The sequence below is a fragment of the Microcaecilia unicolor genome, chromosome 8 (genome assembly GCF_901765095.1).
Source record: "Microcaecilia unicolor chromosome 8, aMicUni1.1, whole genome shotgun sequence".
Classification (NCBI taxonomy): Eukaryota; Metazoa; Chordata; class Amphibia; order Gymnophiona; family Siphonopidae; genus Microcaecilia; species Microcaecilia unicolor.
The window spans coordinates 27935737-27955292 of NC_044038.1; the positions used below are offsets into that span (position 1 = coordinate 27935737).

At 42.1% G+C, this 19556-nt stretch overlaps 1 protein-coding gene across 1 annotated transcript in view; it reads right to left on the reverse strand.

Annotated features, from left to right (window-relative positions):
• Positions 1 to 16449, reverse strand: part of LOC115476190 (cytochrome b-c1 complex subunit 2, mitochondrial) — a 30966-nt gene extending 14517 nt beyond the window's left edge. Inside the window, exons 1-6 of the mRNA XM_030212425.1 lie at positions 16350 to 16449; positions 12397 to 12474; positions 10198 to 10347; positions 3844 to 3908; positions 2195 to 2251; positions 1578 to 1702 (exon numbers count right to left, since the gene is read on the reverse strand). Of these exons, the coding sequence (XP_030068285.1) occupies positions 1578 to 1702; positions 2195 to 2251; positions 3844 to 3908; positions 10198 to 10347; positions 12397 to 12474; positions 16350 to 16382 (508 nt within the window). The 5' untranslated portion in view covers positions 16383 to 16449. The remainder of the gene's footprint in view (positions 1 to 1577; positions 1703 to 2194; positions 2252 to 3843; positions 3909 to 10197; positions 10348 to 12396; positions 12475 to 16349) is intronic.
• Between the last annotated feature and the right edge of the window lie 3107 nt (positions 16450 to 19556).

Consider the following 19556-nt stretch of genomic DNA (forward strand, 5'->3'; position numbering starts at 1 on the left):
TGGAGAGACAGGCCAAATTTACATGGGCACCATATTAAACACTACAGTACTAATCAGCATTTTGCCAGACCAGGGCACTGCAGGAATGACTATGGCGAGAAAACTAAAAGGAAATTTCAAAACCATCCAGGAACATAAAACCTTTGAAGTTAAAATGATGAAATATTTTGATAGCCGTCACACAAGATTTAAGATCTAGGGTTCCTATCACATTATAAACCGTCCTTTGATCACCCGTACATCTCTCCCTGTTTCCCTCCCCCCCCCCCTCCTACCTTTCCCCATGAGACTGTCATTAGAATGCTTTTATGTTTCACAGATACATTTTGATATAAATCCTAATAAAGTAATTTGCTTATTTCTGAATTTCTGATCTGAAGAAGGCGTTACCTTTGAAAGCTAATGAAAAAATGTATTAAGTTAGTTCAATAAAAAAGGTATCATCTTATTTTCTTTTGTTTTATTTTACTTCTATGTATTACCTCCCACACACTGAAACCCTGCCTACAATATAATGGCTGCCTTCAGTGTACTCTAAAGGTATTTTTTCTTGTAAACTGCTTTGCTATTTGTTTTAACAGATGAAAAGGCAGTCAAATTAATAAACTTTAAACCTCATTTCAAAATCATATATGACAGACAGCAAGAGTCATGCTGTAGGCATTGCTACAGTTAAATCATTAGACAAAGTGAATGCTCTATACGGAGATCACAGAAACAGAATGTGGTAACAGATAAGGACGCAAGGCCTACTGTATATGCCCAATTTATACCCCATTGCATGACTTCAGGCCCCAGAGTTTATCACCATCTTTCTATTTAACACCTCCTTGAATTCAACTACTGTTTTTGTCTCCATCACCTTCCTTGTGAGGCTAATCCATGCTTCCGCCACTCTTTGCATGAATAGTTTCTAATGGTACTCCCTCTATTGTGACTTTTTGTTCTACAATTTCCTTTTCTCTAAAAAAAAAAAGTTTACTTCTTTACGTTATTCAGATATCGAAAAAGCATGATTCATCATCCTGAAGTCTGTTTACTGCTTAGTGCGTACCAGCATCTCATCTCTATCACGTACTTCTCCCTCCGATTTCTGCACCTCAAATGTACAATTTTGCATTTTTGTGCTTTATAGCTTAGCTATTAAATTACTCAAGCAACCCTTAAGCTTTCTTAATCACGTATTGTTCTATACATTCCCTTAGAATATCTACTGTTATAGATATTAGTGTCCAAAAAAAAGGAAAAGCATGCCATCTGAAGTGCCACTAAGACTCAATTCTAGGCAGTAGCAGAAAAATTCCCAGGTGTCAGGAAACCCAAAATTTGTCACCTGAAAACTAGTTGCAGAACCCAGTGGGGGAAATAGGTTGATTGTGACATGGGTACGAAAGGACAAAGTCAAGCTTAAAAAGGTAAAAAAAAAAAAAACCACAACATAATGCAAAAAAATCAAAAATAAGGTCTTCCCCAGCAATATAGTCTAGATATTGTTAAACTTATTTATAAAAAAGCAAGAACTTCTGTTTCAAGATTCACTCATCAAAATTACAACTTTGGTGTAGGTAATATCTTACCAACTTGTAGATTCTGAAAGGCTACTGTTTTATCATGCTTTAATTTTGATTGAATGTCAGACACTTCCCAAGGCCTGAATTCAGGGGCTGTGGTGACGTTAATCAGATATTCCATGACAGTATCCCTGTAAAAGGGAGTACATGAATGCAATTATCTGAATTTAGCAAAAAGAAATAAAAAAAAACAAAACAAAACAAATCAGTTTTATAATTGATTCCAAACACTGAATTCTAAGGTATAATGAAAAATCTTTCCATGAGACTATGATGAGGAAGATACAAAGGAAATTGTGGTTTAACTCATCACTGCCTGTGTAACAAAGCAGCTGTAGGGTGTGCTAGGTATCTACATTCTACTACAGCAGTAACTGTTAAGTACTGTGCAAACACAAATTAAGACCCGTTTTAGAAATCATGATCATAAGCCCTGCTGCTAATCACAAGTTGGATTTATTGAGTGGAGGCTACTATGGAAACACTTTCAATTTTATCCTGGCTTGAGTATTATGATCAGTGAGGGTAATCCCAAGAATACTGACGGGGTTGAGTATCTGATCAGGCAAAATGATTGAGATCATAATGTCTGCACACACTAAGCTATTCAGCAATATACTTACATATGGTCACGCAGACATTCCACACTGTAAATCATGCTTTCCCTTGTAGACGTCACACTGCAAAAGGAGACTGGTTAATATAATATTTTTTCTTTCCAATCAACTGGATATTAAAAAAAAAAATTATAAATAAGGTTATCAATGCCCCCCTCTCAAAACATCTGGATTGAGCTTAAAACTAGTGAAAAACATCAGGTGCTAAAATGAGAGCTACATCAGACTGGGGGTTCCAGAGAAATAAGACCCCCCCCACACAAAATCAAACATATAAATGGCGAGTGACCGACTCACTCGCAAATGCGCAGTAGAGACTTCCCTTTCTGTCCCGCCCCCGCGTCAATACGTGATGATGAGGGCGGGACAGAGAGGGAAGTCTCTACTGCGCCGCCGAGGTTGATACCGCTCCCCCCCACCCGCCCACCCGAGGTCGCCGCTACCGTTACCCCCCCCCCCCACCCGGCCCTCTCTCCGCTACTAAACTTACACATCCATTCGCCGGAACGCAGCACGCACATCAGCTGAGCTGCCGTCGGCCCTTCCTTCCCTGCCTGTGTCCCGCCCTCGCTGACGTTACGTCACAGGAGGGCGGGACACAGGCAGAGAAGGAAGGGCCGACGGCAGCTCAGCTGATGTGCTTGCTGCGTTCCGGCGAATGGATGTGTAAGTTTAGTAGCGGAGAGAGAGAGGGCCCGGGCCGGGTGGAGGGATGGCGGCGGCGGCGACCTCATGGGGAGGGAGGGGGAAGGAAGGAAAACCCCAATACCAGCCCGTTTTTACGGGCTCAACGGCTAGTAAATAAATAAAATAAAAATGGACCAATGCATTTATAAAAAACATTGCAATTAAGGAATTTGCTCCATTCAAATTGTCTTTACACTCTCCTTATCATAGACATACACACTGGAAATTACATAAGGAATATCTACCTACTTTCTCCACCATGTACACATCCAGTGCGACCATACCCCTATCCCTACAGGGCTAGCTCTTAGTGATTCAATTGTGCATTTCATTTCATGCAACTGTGAAACCTAGTAACTGAATTGTGTAGCTTTCTTAACAGCTGCTATGTACTGTGAAACCTAATGACTGAACCATGATTGGGAATAATAAAATGTAACCAAGTGTGATAACATATAAAGCCATTAGATATTACTGTCAACAGATCTCATGCCACTGTCCTATGGAAACTGTATTGTCCACTAGTGGTGAAGAAGCATGGCAATGCCTACTGCTACGGGACAGTGGCACTCTGGAGGTTAAAACTCTGAAATCTGTTGACAATATCTACTACTCAAAATGAATTCTTTGATATTAAGTGTGCTCATTGATCCAGACCTATTATTTACGGCCCATATGTTTTCAGTTATCTTTTAATTTATTTAAGTTGAAAACCATCCATTTGATACAATCAGCATCTCAAAAAGCTCTTTAGTACATTCTCTGGTGGTATATTGCAATTCGCTCTCCAAAGGCATTCAGACCTTAGTATCTGGCGTCTGCAAGTTAGCTTATCCACAGTGCAAAAAGATGGGATTATAGGATACCATTTTTGAAAACAGGCTTCCCATTACTCACTGAATTACATCCTAGATTGTAACATTAGTACACATGATTCATTGATTTAAAAACAAAACTGTATTGCACACCTGAGGCTACCACCAACAGCTTCAATGCCCCGGATAATCTTGAAGGAAGATGCTCCCTTTGTAGTCTACAAAATGTTAAGACAAATTATATTAATTCATGTATTCGATTAATATATACAAATTAAAGGCTTTTCATCACCCATGTTTCCACACATTTTCCAAAGGTAACAAAATAGTAAAAAAAAAAAAAATCACATATAAAAAATAAACACAGAATGTGTTATTTTCTCCCTAAGTTTTCACTACTTTTTTAAATCTTTTGTCCCAGATGGCAAATTGAGGTGACTCAAAGAGTCTCATTTACACTGAGGAATGAGGGGCCACAGTAGAGACCAACAACTTTTCTCCATCACCACCGTTCAGGTCAAACCTCCAGGGCACATCCCTGCAAACCCCACTGTACATTTGGTTTGAACATTTCCTGCACTATGCTGCACTGTGCGATGGCCTGAGTCGTGGGGTCAACCCTTCATATATTATTTGAAACCTTACCTAAATACAAAGTATGTCAGCTGAAAGGATAAAACTGAAAAACATTTGAAGCACTTAACTGTCACATGAGGGAACACCAAGGTAATGGCACTCATGCTCAAGAACATTTTCTTCTATTAGATTGTAAGCTCTTTGAGCAGGGACTGTCTCTCTTTGTTAAATTGTACAGCGCTGCGTAACCCTAGTAGCGCTCTAGAAATGTTAAGTAGTAGTAGTAGTATTACATATAGCAGTGATTTAACCAGAGCTGAGATTGTGATGTCATAATGCCTCATTCCACCAATGCCTAAGAGCCAACCTCATCAGTGATGTCACAATGGCTTGATTGTCCTATATTTGTCTCACTCTTATCTATTAGATTGTAAGCTCTTTGCTCAGAGACTGTCTCTCTTTGTTAAATTGTACAGCGCTGCGTAACCCTAGTAGCGCTCTAGAAATGTTAAGTAGTATGCAAGATAAAAATGTAGTGGTTGTGTCAGATTCAAAAACAAAATGCTGCAGCATACAGACTTATATCACACATCTATTGTTTTAATTTTCCTCCCATTCCCCTCCGACAAAAAAATATATATGCCTATTACCTCCCAGAAGGCATAATTTGTTTCCAGCTACATACAATTTGCTCGCCACGGATTTCAAATAAGAATAAAATTCAGAACACAGTATATTTTAAAGAAAAATATCCTGTATGTTCTGCACGGAACATTAGCACTTATACCCAGCAAAGTTTTAGATCAGTCAGAATGGATTCAGCAAAGGGATGTCTTGCCTCACCAATTTCCTTCACATGTCGATAATGTTGAACCAGCTGATGTAGTGGATCTAGATTTTCATAAAGCTTTTGACAAAGTTCCTCAGGAGAGGCTCCTGAGAAAATTAAAGAAAGATTCACGGGATAGGAACTGATTATTGGACAGAAAACAGAGGTTTGGGTTAAATAGCCATTTTTCTCAGTGGAGGAGGGTAAATAGTGGAGTGCTTCAGGGATCTGTACTGGGATTGGTGCTATTTAACATTTACAAATGATCTGCAAATCAGAATGACAAGTGAGGTGATTAAATTTGCAGATGACACAAAACTAAAGCTGTTAAAATGAATGTGGACTGTGAAAAATTGCAGGAAGACCTTAGGAAACTGGAAGGCTGGGCATCCAAATGGCAGATGAAATTTAGGGGTCCTTTTACTAAGGTGTGCTAATGGATTTACTGCGTGCTAAATAAGAAGCCTATTATATTCCTATGGGAGTTTTGTCATGTACCACATGCTAATCATTAGTGCACCTTAGTAAAAGGGCCCTTAAGGTGGACAAATGCAAAGTGATGCACATTGGGAATAATAAGCTAAATCATAGTTACTTGATGCTAGGGAACATCTTGGGAGTCAGCACCCTAGAAAAAGATCTAGGTGTCATTGTAGACAATATGTTGAAGTCTTCTGCTCACTGTGTGGCGGCAGCCAAAAAAGCAAACAGGATGCTAGGAATTATTAGGAAAGGGATGGTAAATAAGACCAAGAATACTATAGTGCCTCCGTATTGCTCCATGCTGCAACCTCACCTTGAATATTACATTCAGTTGTGGTCGCCGTTATCTCAAAAAAGATATAATGGAATTAGAACAGGTTCAAAGAAGAGCGACCAAAATGATAAAAAAAAAAAAAAAAAAGAGACAGACGATGGGAGATACGATTGAGGAGTAGTGTAGAACGGATAAAAGTGAACTCATTTTTTACTCTTGCAAAAAGTACAATGACACTCGAAGTTAAAAACAAACAGGAAGAAATATTTTTTCACTCAGCAAATAGTTACTCTGGAACTTATTGCCGGAAGATGTGATAACAGCGGTTAGCGTATCTGGGTTTACAAAAAAGGTTTGGACGAGTTCCTGGAGTAAAAGTCCATAGTCTGCTATTGAGACAGACATGGGAAAGCCACTGCTTGCCCTGGGATTGGTAGCATGGAGTGTTGCTACTATTTGGGTTGCTGCCAGGACTGGTCACTGTTGGAAACAGGATACTGGGCTAGATGGACCACTGGTCTGACCCAGTATTGTTATTCTTACGTTCAAAATTTATTTCATTATAATTGTATCCTACTTATCTAAACGTCTGTTGGTAACAATGGACAAACAATACATCAGACAAAACATAAAAATGTAAGTAATAAAAACCAATGGGCAAGGAAAAAAACAAAAACCTTCAGATAGAATCACAAAGCCAAAAGCATCAAATATAAATCAGTAAAACAAAAGTCAAATTTAAATAGTAAATGATGGCAGATAAAGACCTGAATGGTCCCTCCAGTCTGCCCAACAGTCACATTCATGATTAAACCAACAATGAAATGTGCATAATTCAAGAGACTGTCCATTCTATAAAAGTGAAACCTTGACATAAACCATAGAAGAATGGTATAGATCTAGCCCGATTTGATGGAAAGAAGGTATATCAAATAACATTATTCACTGAGCATGTTGGACAATAAATTCTTAATGAGGTGGCAATTGTGAGTGGAGCTTCATTATCATCAGCTTCGGGGGGGGGGGGGGGGGGGGGGGGGGGGGGGGGGGGGAAGAGAAGAATTTCCTCGACCATTTGCGCAAACAATTCTACAACAGCCCTGTGAAGAAGTCTTTCATGAAGACTGCGGCACAGTTCGTAATTCCTGCACATAACGAAAGAGCTCACAGGGATTAGACTAAGAGTTTTGAATCCTCTTTGAGAAAAAAATATTTCTCTTAGCACCTTCAATCAAAAGCCCACATTCTTCCACACAATGTAAAAACTGCTGATGTGCTTTCAGTGTTTCCACTTTATACCAAGCTCTAAGTTGCATAAGTTATGCTTTTTTTTCTGCCACTGTCCTAGTAAATCATGGAGCTTGTTCAGAAACATCAACTTGAGGCACATTATAGTTAATGTCTATGACCTCTGGGGCGGAACTTAAACTTCAAAGATGAACAAGCTCATCTATATCTAAGTCACTTCAGACCTGAATGGGCAGTTTGCATTCAGTTCTTTTTAATCTAGTACTGCTCTCTTAGCATACAATTCATGATTCCTCTAAGCCCTAATCCACAAAGGTGAAAATAAAGTCAGTAAATGGTGGTCTGACCAAGGAACAGGAGAGTTAGCTAAGAAGATACATAAATTAGTACTTATTGAGGGTGGACCAAAAATAGGAGTCACCTTCTGAACTGTTTTTATACAGACTTGACGGTCTAGTTTTTATTGCAATAAATTTTGTGTTTGTCATTCCTTGACTCCCAGGTTCCTTTTTATTATTTATTTTTAAGTTGTTTTTTTTCCCATTTATTTATTTTTTTAATTGGTCCTCCCCTACTTTTTCATTTACAAAAATAGGATCCAACATTTTGCCTTCAATGTAGGTAGAGGAGTTGATCATTGGCAAAACAAGACAGCAGACACTCCCAATGAATTTTAAAATTACCCACAACCACCATTTTAGAGAGATCATAATAAAGGGCTAAGGGAAAGGGGAATACAAAGTACACAAATACCCCAATGCCCATCATCTAATAGAATAACTTCGGTGTATTCAGAAAACTCACTTCTATACAATGTAGCTGCAATTCCTCTTTAAATAAACATAATTCACCCCCACCCTGCACCCCCTTGATGGCAAACTTTATAACCAGAGGGGCCTAACCGAATAAGGATTGCGGCATCAAAATCCTTTAGCCAGGTCTCAATAATGGTAAACAAATCAAACATTCCACACAAGTACACCATTTACTAGAAAATCAATTTTGTTCCTTATAAATCAATTGTCAAGGCTAACTAACATCCTAACTACATTAATCTCAATCTCCCTTATGGAGGTAACATCTTTCCCCACTAGGACACGGACAGATGGTCCCCTGCGACACACGATTCAAAAATGGGTTTAGAACCACCATAGTGTCCATACCATGTAATAACTGGGATCAACTGTTTCATTTGATCTCCAGGACATCCACGATACAAAACAAAATTGCTAAATTTCATCCCCAAATATCTACAACCAATATTAAACTCCTGATACAAATAAACTAAGCAAAAACTTCATTATGAACACGGTATCACCCAGATAGTTACACAGACGATCGCACAAAGGAGTGAGCAAACAGGAGTGGAAGAGTAGCCTAGTGGTTAGTGCAGCAGACTCTGATCCTGGGGAACTGGGTTCGATTCCCACCGCAGTTCCTTGTGACTCTGGGCCAGTCACTTAGCCCTCCATTGCCCCAGGTACAAATAAGTACCTGTATATACTATGTAAACCGCTTTGAATGTAGTTACAAAAACCACAGAAAGGCGGTATATCAAGTCCCACTTCCCTTTCCCTATTTGAGATTCTACATGGAATGTTGCTACTACTGGAGACTCTAGATGGAATGTTGCTACTATTGAGATTCTGTTGCTACAATTTGAGATTCTACATGAAATTTTGCTATTCCACTAGCAACATTCCATGTAAAAGCCTGCCCTTGCAGATCAGCAACGCGGCCGTGCAGGCTTCTGTTTCTGTGAGTGTGACGTCCTGCACATATGTGCAGGACGTCAGACTCACAGAAACAGACGCCTGTGCATCTGAATTACTGATCTGCAAGAGCAGGCTTCGACGTAGAATGTTGTTAGTGGAGGAGTAGCCTAGTGGTTAGTGCAGTGGACTTTGATCCTGGGGAACTGAGTTCGATTTCCACCGCTGTTCCTTGTGACTCTGGGCAAGTCACTTAACCCTCCATTGCCCCAGGTACAAATAAGTACCCGTATATACTATGTAAACCGCTTTGAATATAGTTACAAAAACCACAGAAAGGCGGTATATCAAGTCCCATTCCCTACTCCTTCAGTGTGCCCCTTCAGCAGAGCATCACAGGTCCTCCAGCTTCTTGTAAGCATGCAAGTTCACGGTCAAATGTTACTGCAAGGGCAGACTTCACCATCTCCCAACATAGTAGTGTGTAGTGCAGGGTACAATTGGTACCTGGTCAAAAAAGCCCCTAGACAAAATACCGCTGAGAAAAAAAAAATCCTAACGACCCCCCCCCCCCCCCCGACATAATATTCTCTGACGAACGGCCCCCCCCTCCCGCCCACATAATGGTTCCCGACAAAATGGCCTATGTACCTATTTTTAATTTGTTCTTTCTGCTGCACTTCCGTGTGAGGAGATTTTCCTGTGGTTAGGGGGTGGGAGAAGCCCCAACAGAGCTTTTCCAAAGACAGACATTTGTTTCCTGACTTAACTGTTTTTTTTTTTTTGTTTTGGGTTAACTCAGTGGAAGAACAAGACTTGCCCTAGTCTATTATGCTGTCACAAGTTTCCTAAAGTGCCCTATAGTCCTCAAATCAGGTCTTTCTAGTTGGTATGACTAGTGTCTAGGTTGTTGTAGAGATATTATTCACAGCCCTTGGTACTGACCAGGATTAGATCCCTTTAATACAGGGTTCTAAAAGGAGTCTTGTGCCTGGCTGCTGGCTTCAGGACCACTGCTAGAATGACCAGATTAGGAACTAATTCTTTAGATCCGTTGATAGTGTATTGCTAGACTTGCCCTAGACTATTATACTGGGAGTTTCCTAAAGTGCCTTAAGTGACAGAATAGTCCTCTTTTTACCATAAACAATGTAGTATATATATATTTTTAGTAGACTTTTTATTTTTGTGATGGGCTATTTTGTTCAGGGCCATTTTGTCAATGGCTATTTTATTACAAGGCTATTTTGTCAGGGTAAACAGCAAAAGAGCTGCTATGGGACTTGGAGGGGGGAGGGAGGGAAAAAGAGTACCTACAATTAGTTTAACAAGTGAAGGTTTTACCCTCTTTGCAACTCAGAACTCAGACAATAAAAGGTACGTACCAAACTTGAAGAAAGGCGGAGCACGTGGTTGATACCCAGATTGCTGCTGGTCTCATATCTGCTACCTGCTTTAACAAACACAGCAACCTTCGAAACTGGAGAATAGTTTTCCAACGAAGCAATCACCAAACCGTTTGGTAATTTTGTGATCTGTATTAAATAAAATAATCAATACTATTTTACTTCACACAATAAATAAAATATTTTAGAACATTCAGCGATAAAAACCTATTTGCTTGGGTACACTTAAGGGGACCTCAATGGCTTATAAAAAAAGGCTTACAAGTTTTTTGCTCAACTGTCCTTTACAGGATGAACATACTTTTAAACACAGAACCTATTTTCTTAAATTATATTTATATATTATATATATTGATATATTTTCTTAAATTATATTCAACTTAATGATGACGTCCTTGGCTAAGCTCCTATCGAATCAGAATCTAAATCCATATATATATGCTGATGATGTGACAATCTTTATCCCGTTCAAACGCGATCTAAGAGAAATTTCCGATGAAATCAACCAAAGTCTACACGTAATGAACTCCTGGGCAGATGCATTCCGACTGAAACTAAACGCTGAAAAAACCCAATGCTTAGTTCTCACCTAGCAATACAACAAAAAGGATTTCACCACCATCAACACACCCAACTTAAGTCTACCAGTCTCAGGCACCCTGAAAATCCTTGGAGTCACCATTGATCGACATCTAACACTTGAGAACCACGCAAAAAACATAACTAAAAAGATGTTCCATTCAATGTTGAAACTAAAAAGTGTCAGACCATTTTCCCAAGGAGTGTCTTCCGCTACCTGGTACAATCATTGGTACTTAGTCACCTTGACTATTGCAACTCACTCTATGCCGGCTGCAAAGAGCAAATACTCAAAAAAACTCCAGACAGCCCAGAGCACGGCAGCCAGACTTATATTCGGCAAACCAAAATACGAAAGCGCAACACCCCTTCGAGAAAAACTACACTGGCTCCCGCTCAAAGAACGTATCACGTTCAAACTCTGTACCTTGGTCCATAAAATCATCTATGGTGACGCCCCAGCCTACATGTCAGACCTAATAGAATTACCACCCAGAAATGTAAAAAAGTCTTCCCGCACATTCCTCAACCTTCATCCTCCCAATTGTAAAGGTGTGAAATACAAATCAGTGCATGCATCAACCTTCTCTTATACAAGCACACAGCTTTGGAACACACTGCCACGAAATCTAATAACGGTCTACGAAATGACCAATTTCCGCAAACTCCTGAAAACGTATCTCTTCGACAAAATATATCACAATGGACAACACGCGTAACTCTACATTCTTTAAGAGATGAAGGAACGTTCTCTAATGCCTTTTGCTCTCACTATCATGTACCTAATGCCCATAATATTAACACTATCAAGTATCTCACCATCATACACACAAAATATCTGCTAACACAAATGTCTATTCTTTTCTACTTCCATCACTATGTATCTCTCCACCATGCACCAATACCTGTTGTAAAACCAAATGTAAATTCTTTTCTATGTTCAGCATCCACGATGAATTGTAAGCCACATTGAGTCTGCAAAAAGGTGGGATAATGTGGGATACAAATGCTATAAATAATAATAATATTTGACGTTCCTAAAATGGTGAAATTATTTATGCTGTATTTCAATACTTGATCATTAGGAGGCTGAATTATGCATAAACTGCTTAAACGCACTTCAGTAAAAGGGACCCTCAGTCTATAGCAGGAATCCAGACCGCAAAAAACCTCATGCCTCAATAAATCGGTTAGTCTATAATTTATTGAGGCATGAATTTTTTGAGGTGTGGATTCCTGTCACAGAACAAGGGTCCCTTTTACTAAAGTGTGTTTAAGCAGCTTATGCGTAACTCAATCCCCTAATGATCAGGTAATGAAATATAACAAATGATTTCACCATTTTGGAAAAACCAAATATAATTTAAGGTGCAAGGCTGCTGTATATTCAGTTCAGTGGTACCAAATTATATTTACATATTTAATTGGTGCTCAGCAAAACACACCTGGAAACTCAGGACAATTCTTTCAGAAGACAGCAGCATCATCTATTCTCCTGATCTTTGTAATCCATGACAGTGACTAATCAGTAGAGTGGTGTGTTAGAGAGAAAAGTCAAGTAACATTTCACATATATTAAAGAAGCATTAGTTTCCTCACCTCGAGCTCCTCAGGCTGTAGTCTTCCTCGCTCTGCTGCTGCATGTTTGGGAGCAGCTTTTGCAGAATACCACCTCCGCTAGAACAAGAGATTGTAAATCCAATTAATAGCGTATTTCATGGGAATGACTTCTACAGCCAAAGCTAGGAGTTAAAACCCATAGCTAATCATAGTCTTCCAAGAAGGAGGGAGCTAGGAGATAAAACCCGAGGCTGGTTCTACTGAATTGGAAGCCAAGAGGAGGAGGAAGGGGAAGGTGAAATTGCAAAGTGAAAGACAAAGACCTTAAGTAGTAGGAGAGGTTCTAGGTGCAAGATAGATGTCCTGCCTGGATCTTAAATGTGCTCTACTGGACTCTCATCTTTAAACTAAACTGAGCTATAAAACCATCATCTGGGGGGGAAAAATAAAGCCAAGACCAGAGAAACCTTGTAAAGTAACACCAGACTATGAAATAAGACACCTTCAGAAGTTTGGGGATTGTTTGCTTTAGGATTTCAATTTGGCACCGTGCTCTAGCAACGTTAAAGCAATGCCAGCATACTAAATAAAGAACTGCATGCATTTCCTATTAACCTTTCACAGGGATTGATTTGTCAAGGGTTTTCTCCAGTTGTGCTCCAATGGGAACACAAAATTAGGCACATAAATTTTCCAACCACTCTAAAAATCATTAAGATACTATTTTATGTCATTATATTCTGAAAAGATCTAGATGCACACATCCCAGAAAGTATGCTCTATTTGTTCTGTACAAAACTTTTTTTTAAATAATTTTTTGTTTTTCTTTACCTGCTTTTCTGAATTGCATGCTCCCAGGATTTTTTTTAAATAATTTATAGAAGTCTTTATTAAATGAAATGAGAGACATTACAAAGCACTATATGATGTTTCTTTACTGGCCCCTCCCGTGTGGAAGGATCTCTCTACTTTTCTCTCGACCTTTCAGGTCTCTAATTCCCTTCTCACTACTCCTTCTGATTTTGTTGCCCTCTGTCTCAAAATTGTAGCTGCAAAGAAGAAAGCATCTGTCCTTCATAAAAAACTTCAGGATTCGTGTGTCGATGCTGTTGCTCCCTTACGGTTATCTTGGGAAAGGGATCTAAGTCTGGATGCGTCTGAGTTTGACTGGTACACTTTTTGGGTCCACTCGATGCGTCCTACTAAATCGGCAGCGATATCCCAATCCTCTTATTTTCTTTTCCACAGAGCCTATTGGACACCTGCTAGAGTAGCCAGGATTACCAAGAGTCTTGACTACAAATGCTGGTCCTGTCAAGAATCAGATCCCTTGCCCATATGGTTTAAATGGAGTCTCTTGAAGAACTACCACATGTGGTTTATGGAACAACAATTCCTTAAATATCTTTTGACGCTTTTGAGGAGAGTTCAGACCCTTAACATATGACAAAAAGTGTAAATCAGCACTCATTTATTCTTCTAAATACTAGCTTGTTAACTCTAATAAAACAGGGAAACCAATGCAAACCCAAACCTGATGAAGAGGGAGAAAAAAAAAAAAACACCCCCCCACCAGCCCCCCATAGTAGAAACATCCCCCACCTCATATACCACCAGGCAGTAGCTATGTGATACCACTGACTGGGAACACTGGAGGAAGAATCCCACATAACCCGAGCACTACCCAATCTACACCCCAACCGCACCCCATGCAAACATACTCGTCCCCCATCCTAACAGACCACTCCCTCCCCGCTTCCATGTCCCCAACTAGCTCCCCTCCTACACCATCCGCACACCCCAAAATTCCCACTCCCAACCCTTTAGCAAATAACAGCCATACATAGCTAAAACCGCCCCCCTAAAAGGATTCAGGGCAGCACTAACAGACCCAACACAAATGAAAATGTACAGCCTGTCCAAATACGTAGTCAATTCAGGCCGCTCCCTGAGCATTCTTGGTCTTGCTGGCACATCTCTTCCACTTCTGAAGCTTAGCCCTTGCAGTCGATCCCATGATGACTGGTGGGACTGCAGTGGTCGTCAGACTAGCCCCATGCAATATCTTCCAAACATCTGATAACAGCCGACTCCGATGCAGCTTCCCCTCCACTGTAAAACAAAGTGCAAATGGGAAAGCCCGGCGATATGGGATTTTATTCTTTACCAACACTTCCAGAGCTGGTTTCATAGCACGCCTCTGAGTCAGAGTTTACTGAGACAAATCTTGGAACACCGCCACTTTAGCTTCATTATATTCCACAAAGGAAACCTGACGCGCTTGTTGCAGCACTTGCTCTTTAACCAAAAGAAGCGAAACAAACTATAATGTCCCGGGGGCGGTTGTCCACAGGTTTCCCCAAGGCCCTGTGTGCCCATTCAATCGCCATTTCCCACAAATTGATCTCACCACGGTAGCTACATCCTCTTTGTCTCCCGATTCAGGGACACCGCGGAGGCGGAGATTATTTCGACGACCACGATTTTCTAAGTCATCAATTTTATGCTGCAAGTCATCATAGGAAGCCAGCATCTGCGTGAGACAAGCCTCAGCCCCACTCAGCTGTTCTTCATGCCCGTCCATGCGAGCCTCAAAGTCCTCCATGCGGCCCCCCCAGCTCCTGCAGGCCCACACTTATAGCATCCATTCGCTCCAGTATTTCCTCCTTAGATGTCTTTATTTTGTCCCGGATTTCCGATAGGCACTTCTTGAGCTCCTTAGAGAGACCCCGGGTTGGAGGTACTGAGCATGCTTCTGTTAGAGACCTAGCCGAGTCAGAGTCCGAGTGAGAAAGTCGAGCCGAGGAAACATGGCGCCTCGTGGGCTTACCAGCAGACTGAGCCTGCAGCTTCTCAACCTCCTTCTGCGCCGCTGACATGATCGCCTGCCGACACTCCAAATCAACACCCGAGACCCGCTACAAGCACCAAAGGAGGGAAGAGCACAATTCAGGGCAGATGATCGCTAATGCAGCTTATTTGTTAGAGAGGACGCTTCGGAGCTAAAAGATCAAGCAGCAATCGATTGTCCGTGACGTCACTTCCTACTTAATGGTGGCATTGCAAAACAAAAACATAGTGTTGTAGAACACAATTTTCTCTTTCAGATGATACAGTTCACAAGCTGATTCAGGCAGACTCTTTTTTAATAATTGGCTTTGAACTTTGGTATATTTTACCATTTGCGCTGACAGTGCCAACTTTGAAGAGATCCTGCAGGGCGGTTATAGATGCTGGTTAGCTGCAAATCTGGCAGTATTATGTCCAGCACAAGCACTGTGATCATAAATCCACAAGAAAACTAGAGAATGTATATATATATATATATATATATATATATATATATTTTTTTTTTTTTTTTACTCTTGCACTTCCTAACTTTTTTGTGCTTATGTTTGTAAACTGCTGCCTTAATGCTATTTTAGCAATTGGCTGTATATAAAAACTTTTTAATAAAAAAAAAAAAAAAACACTCGAAGATAAAAACCAGCTCCTTTCAGAAGCAGAATACTGCACAGCAGCATAGCATATCAGTTCAATGTCAAGCAATTTCAACCACACTAATTACCGAGAAAACAACCATACAAACGAGGTTACAGCTAAACACACATTAAATAATCGGACTTTTAAAACCAGTAACGGCCAGAGTTTATTTCAAGCAATCTAAAGCTATAACATGGGGAGAGATGTGATAATGACCTTCAGCGACCAGTCCCGCCGGAACCACCTGAGCAGGGAAAGTCTGGGAGACACCAGGCCGGAGAGGGGTGACAGGGGCCGAGGGGAGATCGGTGATGAGGGCAGGGGCCCCATGTCCCCCTCCCCCAATACCTGGGGTAAAAGGAGAAGAGCCAAAGCCAGGCCTATTCAGCCAGCCCCCCCCTCCTCGACAAGGAAACTCCACGGATAAAGCAAGCCTGGTCCCCCCCACTGTCACTACTACAGGATCCCACCCTTCCCCCAACACAGACAAGAAACAACCGGGGACTCACCGAAAGAAAGCGGAAGCCGCAGATCAGCTTCATCCTCCCCAGCTCTCCTAGAAAACAAAATGACGGCAGCCAGTTCCTTACCCAGCATGCACCGGGCGGTGGTGTATTAACTCTTTCCTGGGCGCCTCTCGGCAATCTCCAGACTTATCAGCGCCTCCCTCTGTCTCGGCGGGGAAAATGCACCCATTATTATGCCCATTTTCTATGCTGAACAAACCAAAACAAAATCCCTCAAAACAAAGAATATATTACATTTAGTTGCGTTTTAAGAAGGGTTCATGAAGGGTTACTCGTTTCTAATGTAAGATTCCCAAAATATTTCAAATAGTAATCAAACTTGCCAGAAGTTCAATGCCTCACTTCGTAATTAAGGCTGCCAACTGGATCCCGATTTATAGGACAGGATAGAGCCAGTCCTGGGTTTACCCCGTTGTATGCAGGGACTTGTAGTTCTGATTTCCCCAATGCCTTCTCTAAGAAAAGCAAGACTACAAGTCCCTACAAGCACCAGGGTAAACCCAGGACTGGATCAACCCTGCCTTTGAATCTGGATCCAGTTGGCAGTCTTATTCATAATAAATAGGCTGAAGGATAGCCAGTAGTAAGGAACTCTAGTTTGGTCCTTTTAGGAAAGAAACTCTGGAGTTGTTGTGGGGAATTCCCTAAAAACGGTGACCTGAACAGGCATGACATTCAACAGATGGAAAAAAACCTATGGAGCATAACTCATGAAATTCGTTTCAACCAGTGGCGTTCCTTGGTCGGCTGCCACCCAGGGCGGATCGCCGCTGCGCACCCTCTCCCCCATGCAGCGTCATCCATCCCCCTGGGTGCACCATGACACACCCCCCGGTGCAGCATCCCCTACCCAGTGCATCACCTCCAAGCCCCTCCCCCACTAGGTGCATTCTTCCTACCTGCTGGGGTGCTGGGAGCAGCTGCGCAGCTGTCGGCTCCGCTGGTTCCCTGCTCCCTCTGCAGTTACTTCCTGTTCCAGGGCAAAAAATAAAAATAATTTTTAGTATGGACCAATTTGACAGTCACAGCAGGACGCCTGAGCTGTCCTGTGGTATCAACATACACAACAAAAACAGTAAAAAAAAAAAAAAGCACAAAGGGCTTTTCAAGAGTGGGACAAGCGTGCTTTATTGGTAACCCAAAACAGCCCGTGTTTCAGAGTAAAAAAAACGCCTGCCTCAGGGATTAATTCCACCAACCAAAACTACATGCTCAGGTGGGTGACACAGGATACATATGCGGTAGCAAAGCACAATGGTGATCCACTCTACTGAGAAAACTGAAAAGTTTAAAACCAGTGAATAGGAACAGAACAGGACTCTGTAAGATCATGCCAAAAAAGTCACCACCTAAGCACATAGTTTTGGTTGGTGGAATTGATCCCTGAAAGCAGGCGTATTTTACACTGAAAAACACGGCCCATGTTGGGTCACCAATAAAGCACACTTGAAACGCTCTTGAAAAGCCCTTTGTGTTTTTTACTGTCCTGTGCACTGTAGTGCTTACCACAGCTTAGTAAAAGGGCCCTCCTGAGCAGGAAAATCAAATATCAGCTGCACTGCAACGACCCCTAAGGACCCCTTTTTTTTAAAAATAAATTCTTATTTATTGCAATCCAAACTGTATCCATATACATCAATCTCAGAATAAACAATAAACAAGTACAGTGTTTGAGTTGCTTGACTTTTTTAACCATTTTGTCTCAACTAAACCCCCCCCCCCCTTTCTCCCCTTCCCCCCCCCCCACCCTACCCTCCCAACCTTACTTTAACAATTCAATATCTTGCTTCTTGCTACTGGAGTGAGAGAGTCCCAAAATGGAGACCAAATGTCACAAAACTGTTCACCTCGCTTGGAGGCCAGGTCCCTTATTCCTTTCTTCTCTAGCGCACAGGCTTGAATCATTGCTGACCTCCAGTGGGATATGGTTGGGCGATCCGCAACCAACCACAACTGCAAGATGACACACTTTGCCATCAAGACTGCTCTTTCAAAAATGCTTTAAATCCCACCGGGCTGGCTGTTGTATTCCGAAAAGATCAACCTAAGGACCCCTTTTATCAAGCTGTGGTAAAAGTGGCCCTGCGGTAGTATTGGCACATGGATTTGCCATGTACTGAGAGTGGTCTTGGCCCCTGGGCTCTGAGAGTGGTCTGGTCCCCCTGCCCAACCGCTGCTCGACACCCCCTCCTGTCGCGCTGCTGCCCCCTACTGCCGCAGCCGATTCCCCCGTTGCCCTGGTCTTACCTGAAGGGCCCTGTTGGTCTAGTGGTCTCTGCTGGGGGGGGGGGGGAAGCATGTTCTTTCCTGCCCACTATGCTGCCGCTGTTCCCCCGCCTGCTGGGGCTGCTGTGTTTTCAAAATGGTGGCTGAGACAACTCGTGGTAGTCTCGCTAGTCTCAACAGTCCTTGCGAAGACTTCCGCAGGGAGTCTCGGCTGCCATTTTTAAAGTACGGTGGTGCCAGGCAGGGGGAATAGCGGCAGCACAACGGGTAGGAAAAAAAAACATGTTCCCCCTGCAGAGGCCACTAGATCAACAGCAACATTACTAATACTACTTAACATTTCTAAAGCACTACTAGGGTTACGCAGCGCTGTACAATTTAACATAGAGGGACGGTCCTGCTCAGAGCGTACAATCTAAGAGACAAGTGACGGACAGTCCGATAGGGGCGGTCAAATGGGGCAGTCTGGATTTAGTGAATGGTAAGAGTTATGTGCCGAATGCAGCATTGAAGAGGTGGGTTTAAGCAAGACTTGAAGATGGGCAGGGGAGGGGGCTTGGCATTAGGGCTCAGGAAGGTAGACCGGTGAGGAGCTGTAGTGTGCAGGCGGGCATCTGGGCACAGCCTCTGGGCGCTCGGGCACTGTCCGGGTTGCCTGAATGGTCAATCTGCCCCTGATAAAATGTATTGTACTGTTTTGGGACCTTGCCAGGTACTTGTAACCTGGATTGGCCACTATTGGAAACAGGATGCTGGGCTTGATGGACCTTCGGTGGGCCCCAGTGTGGCAATACTTAAGTTCTTAAGATTCCTGGAAGAAATCTCAAAAATTTTGCTCAGCAGGAGAGCTGGCACCCACTGAAGGATAGTAGCAAAGTCCGACCAGCAGGGGGGGCTCTGCTCACCACACTACGGGAGGCTGAGCTCAGCCTGTGGGAGGGTTGGGTCGTTAGAGAGCTCGGA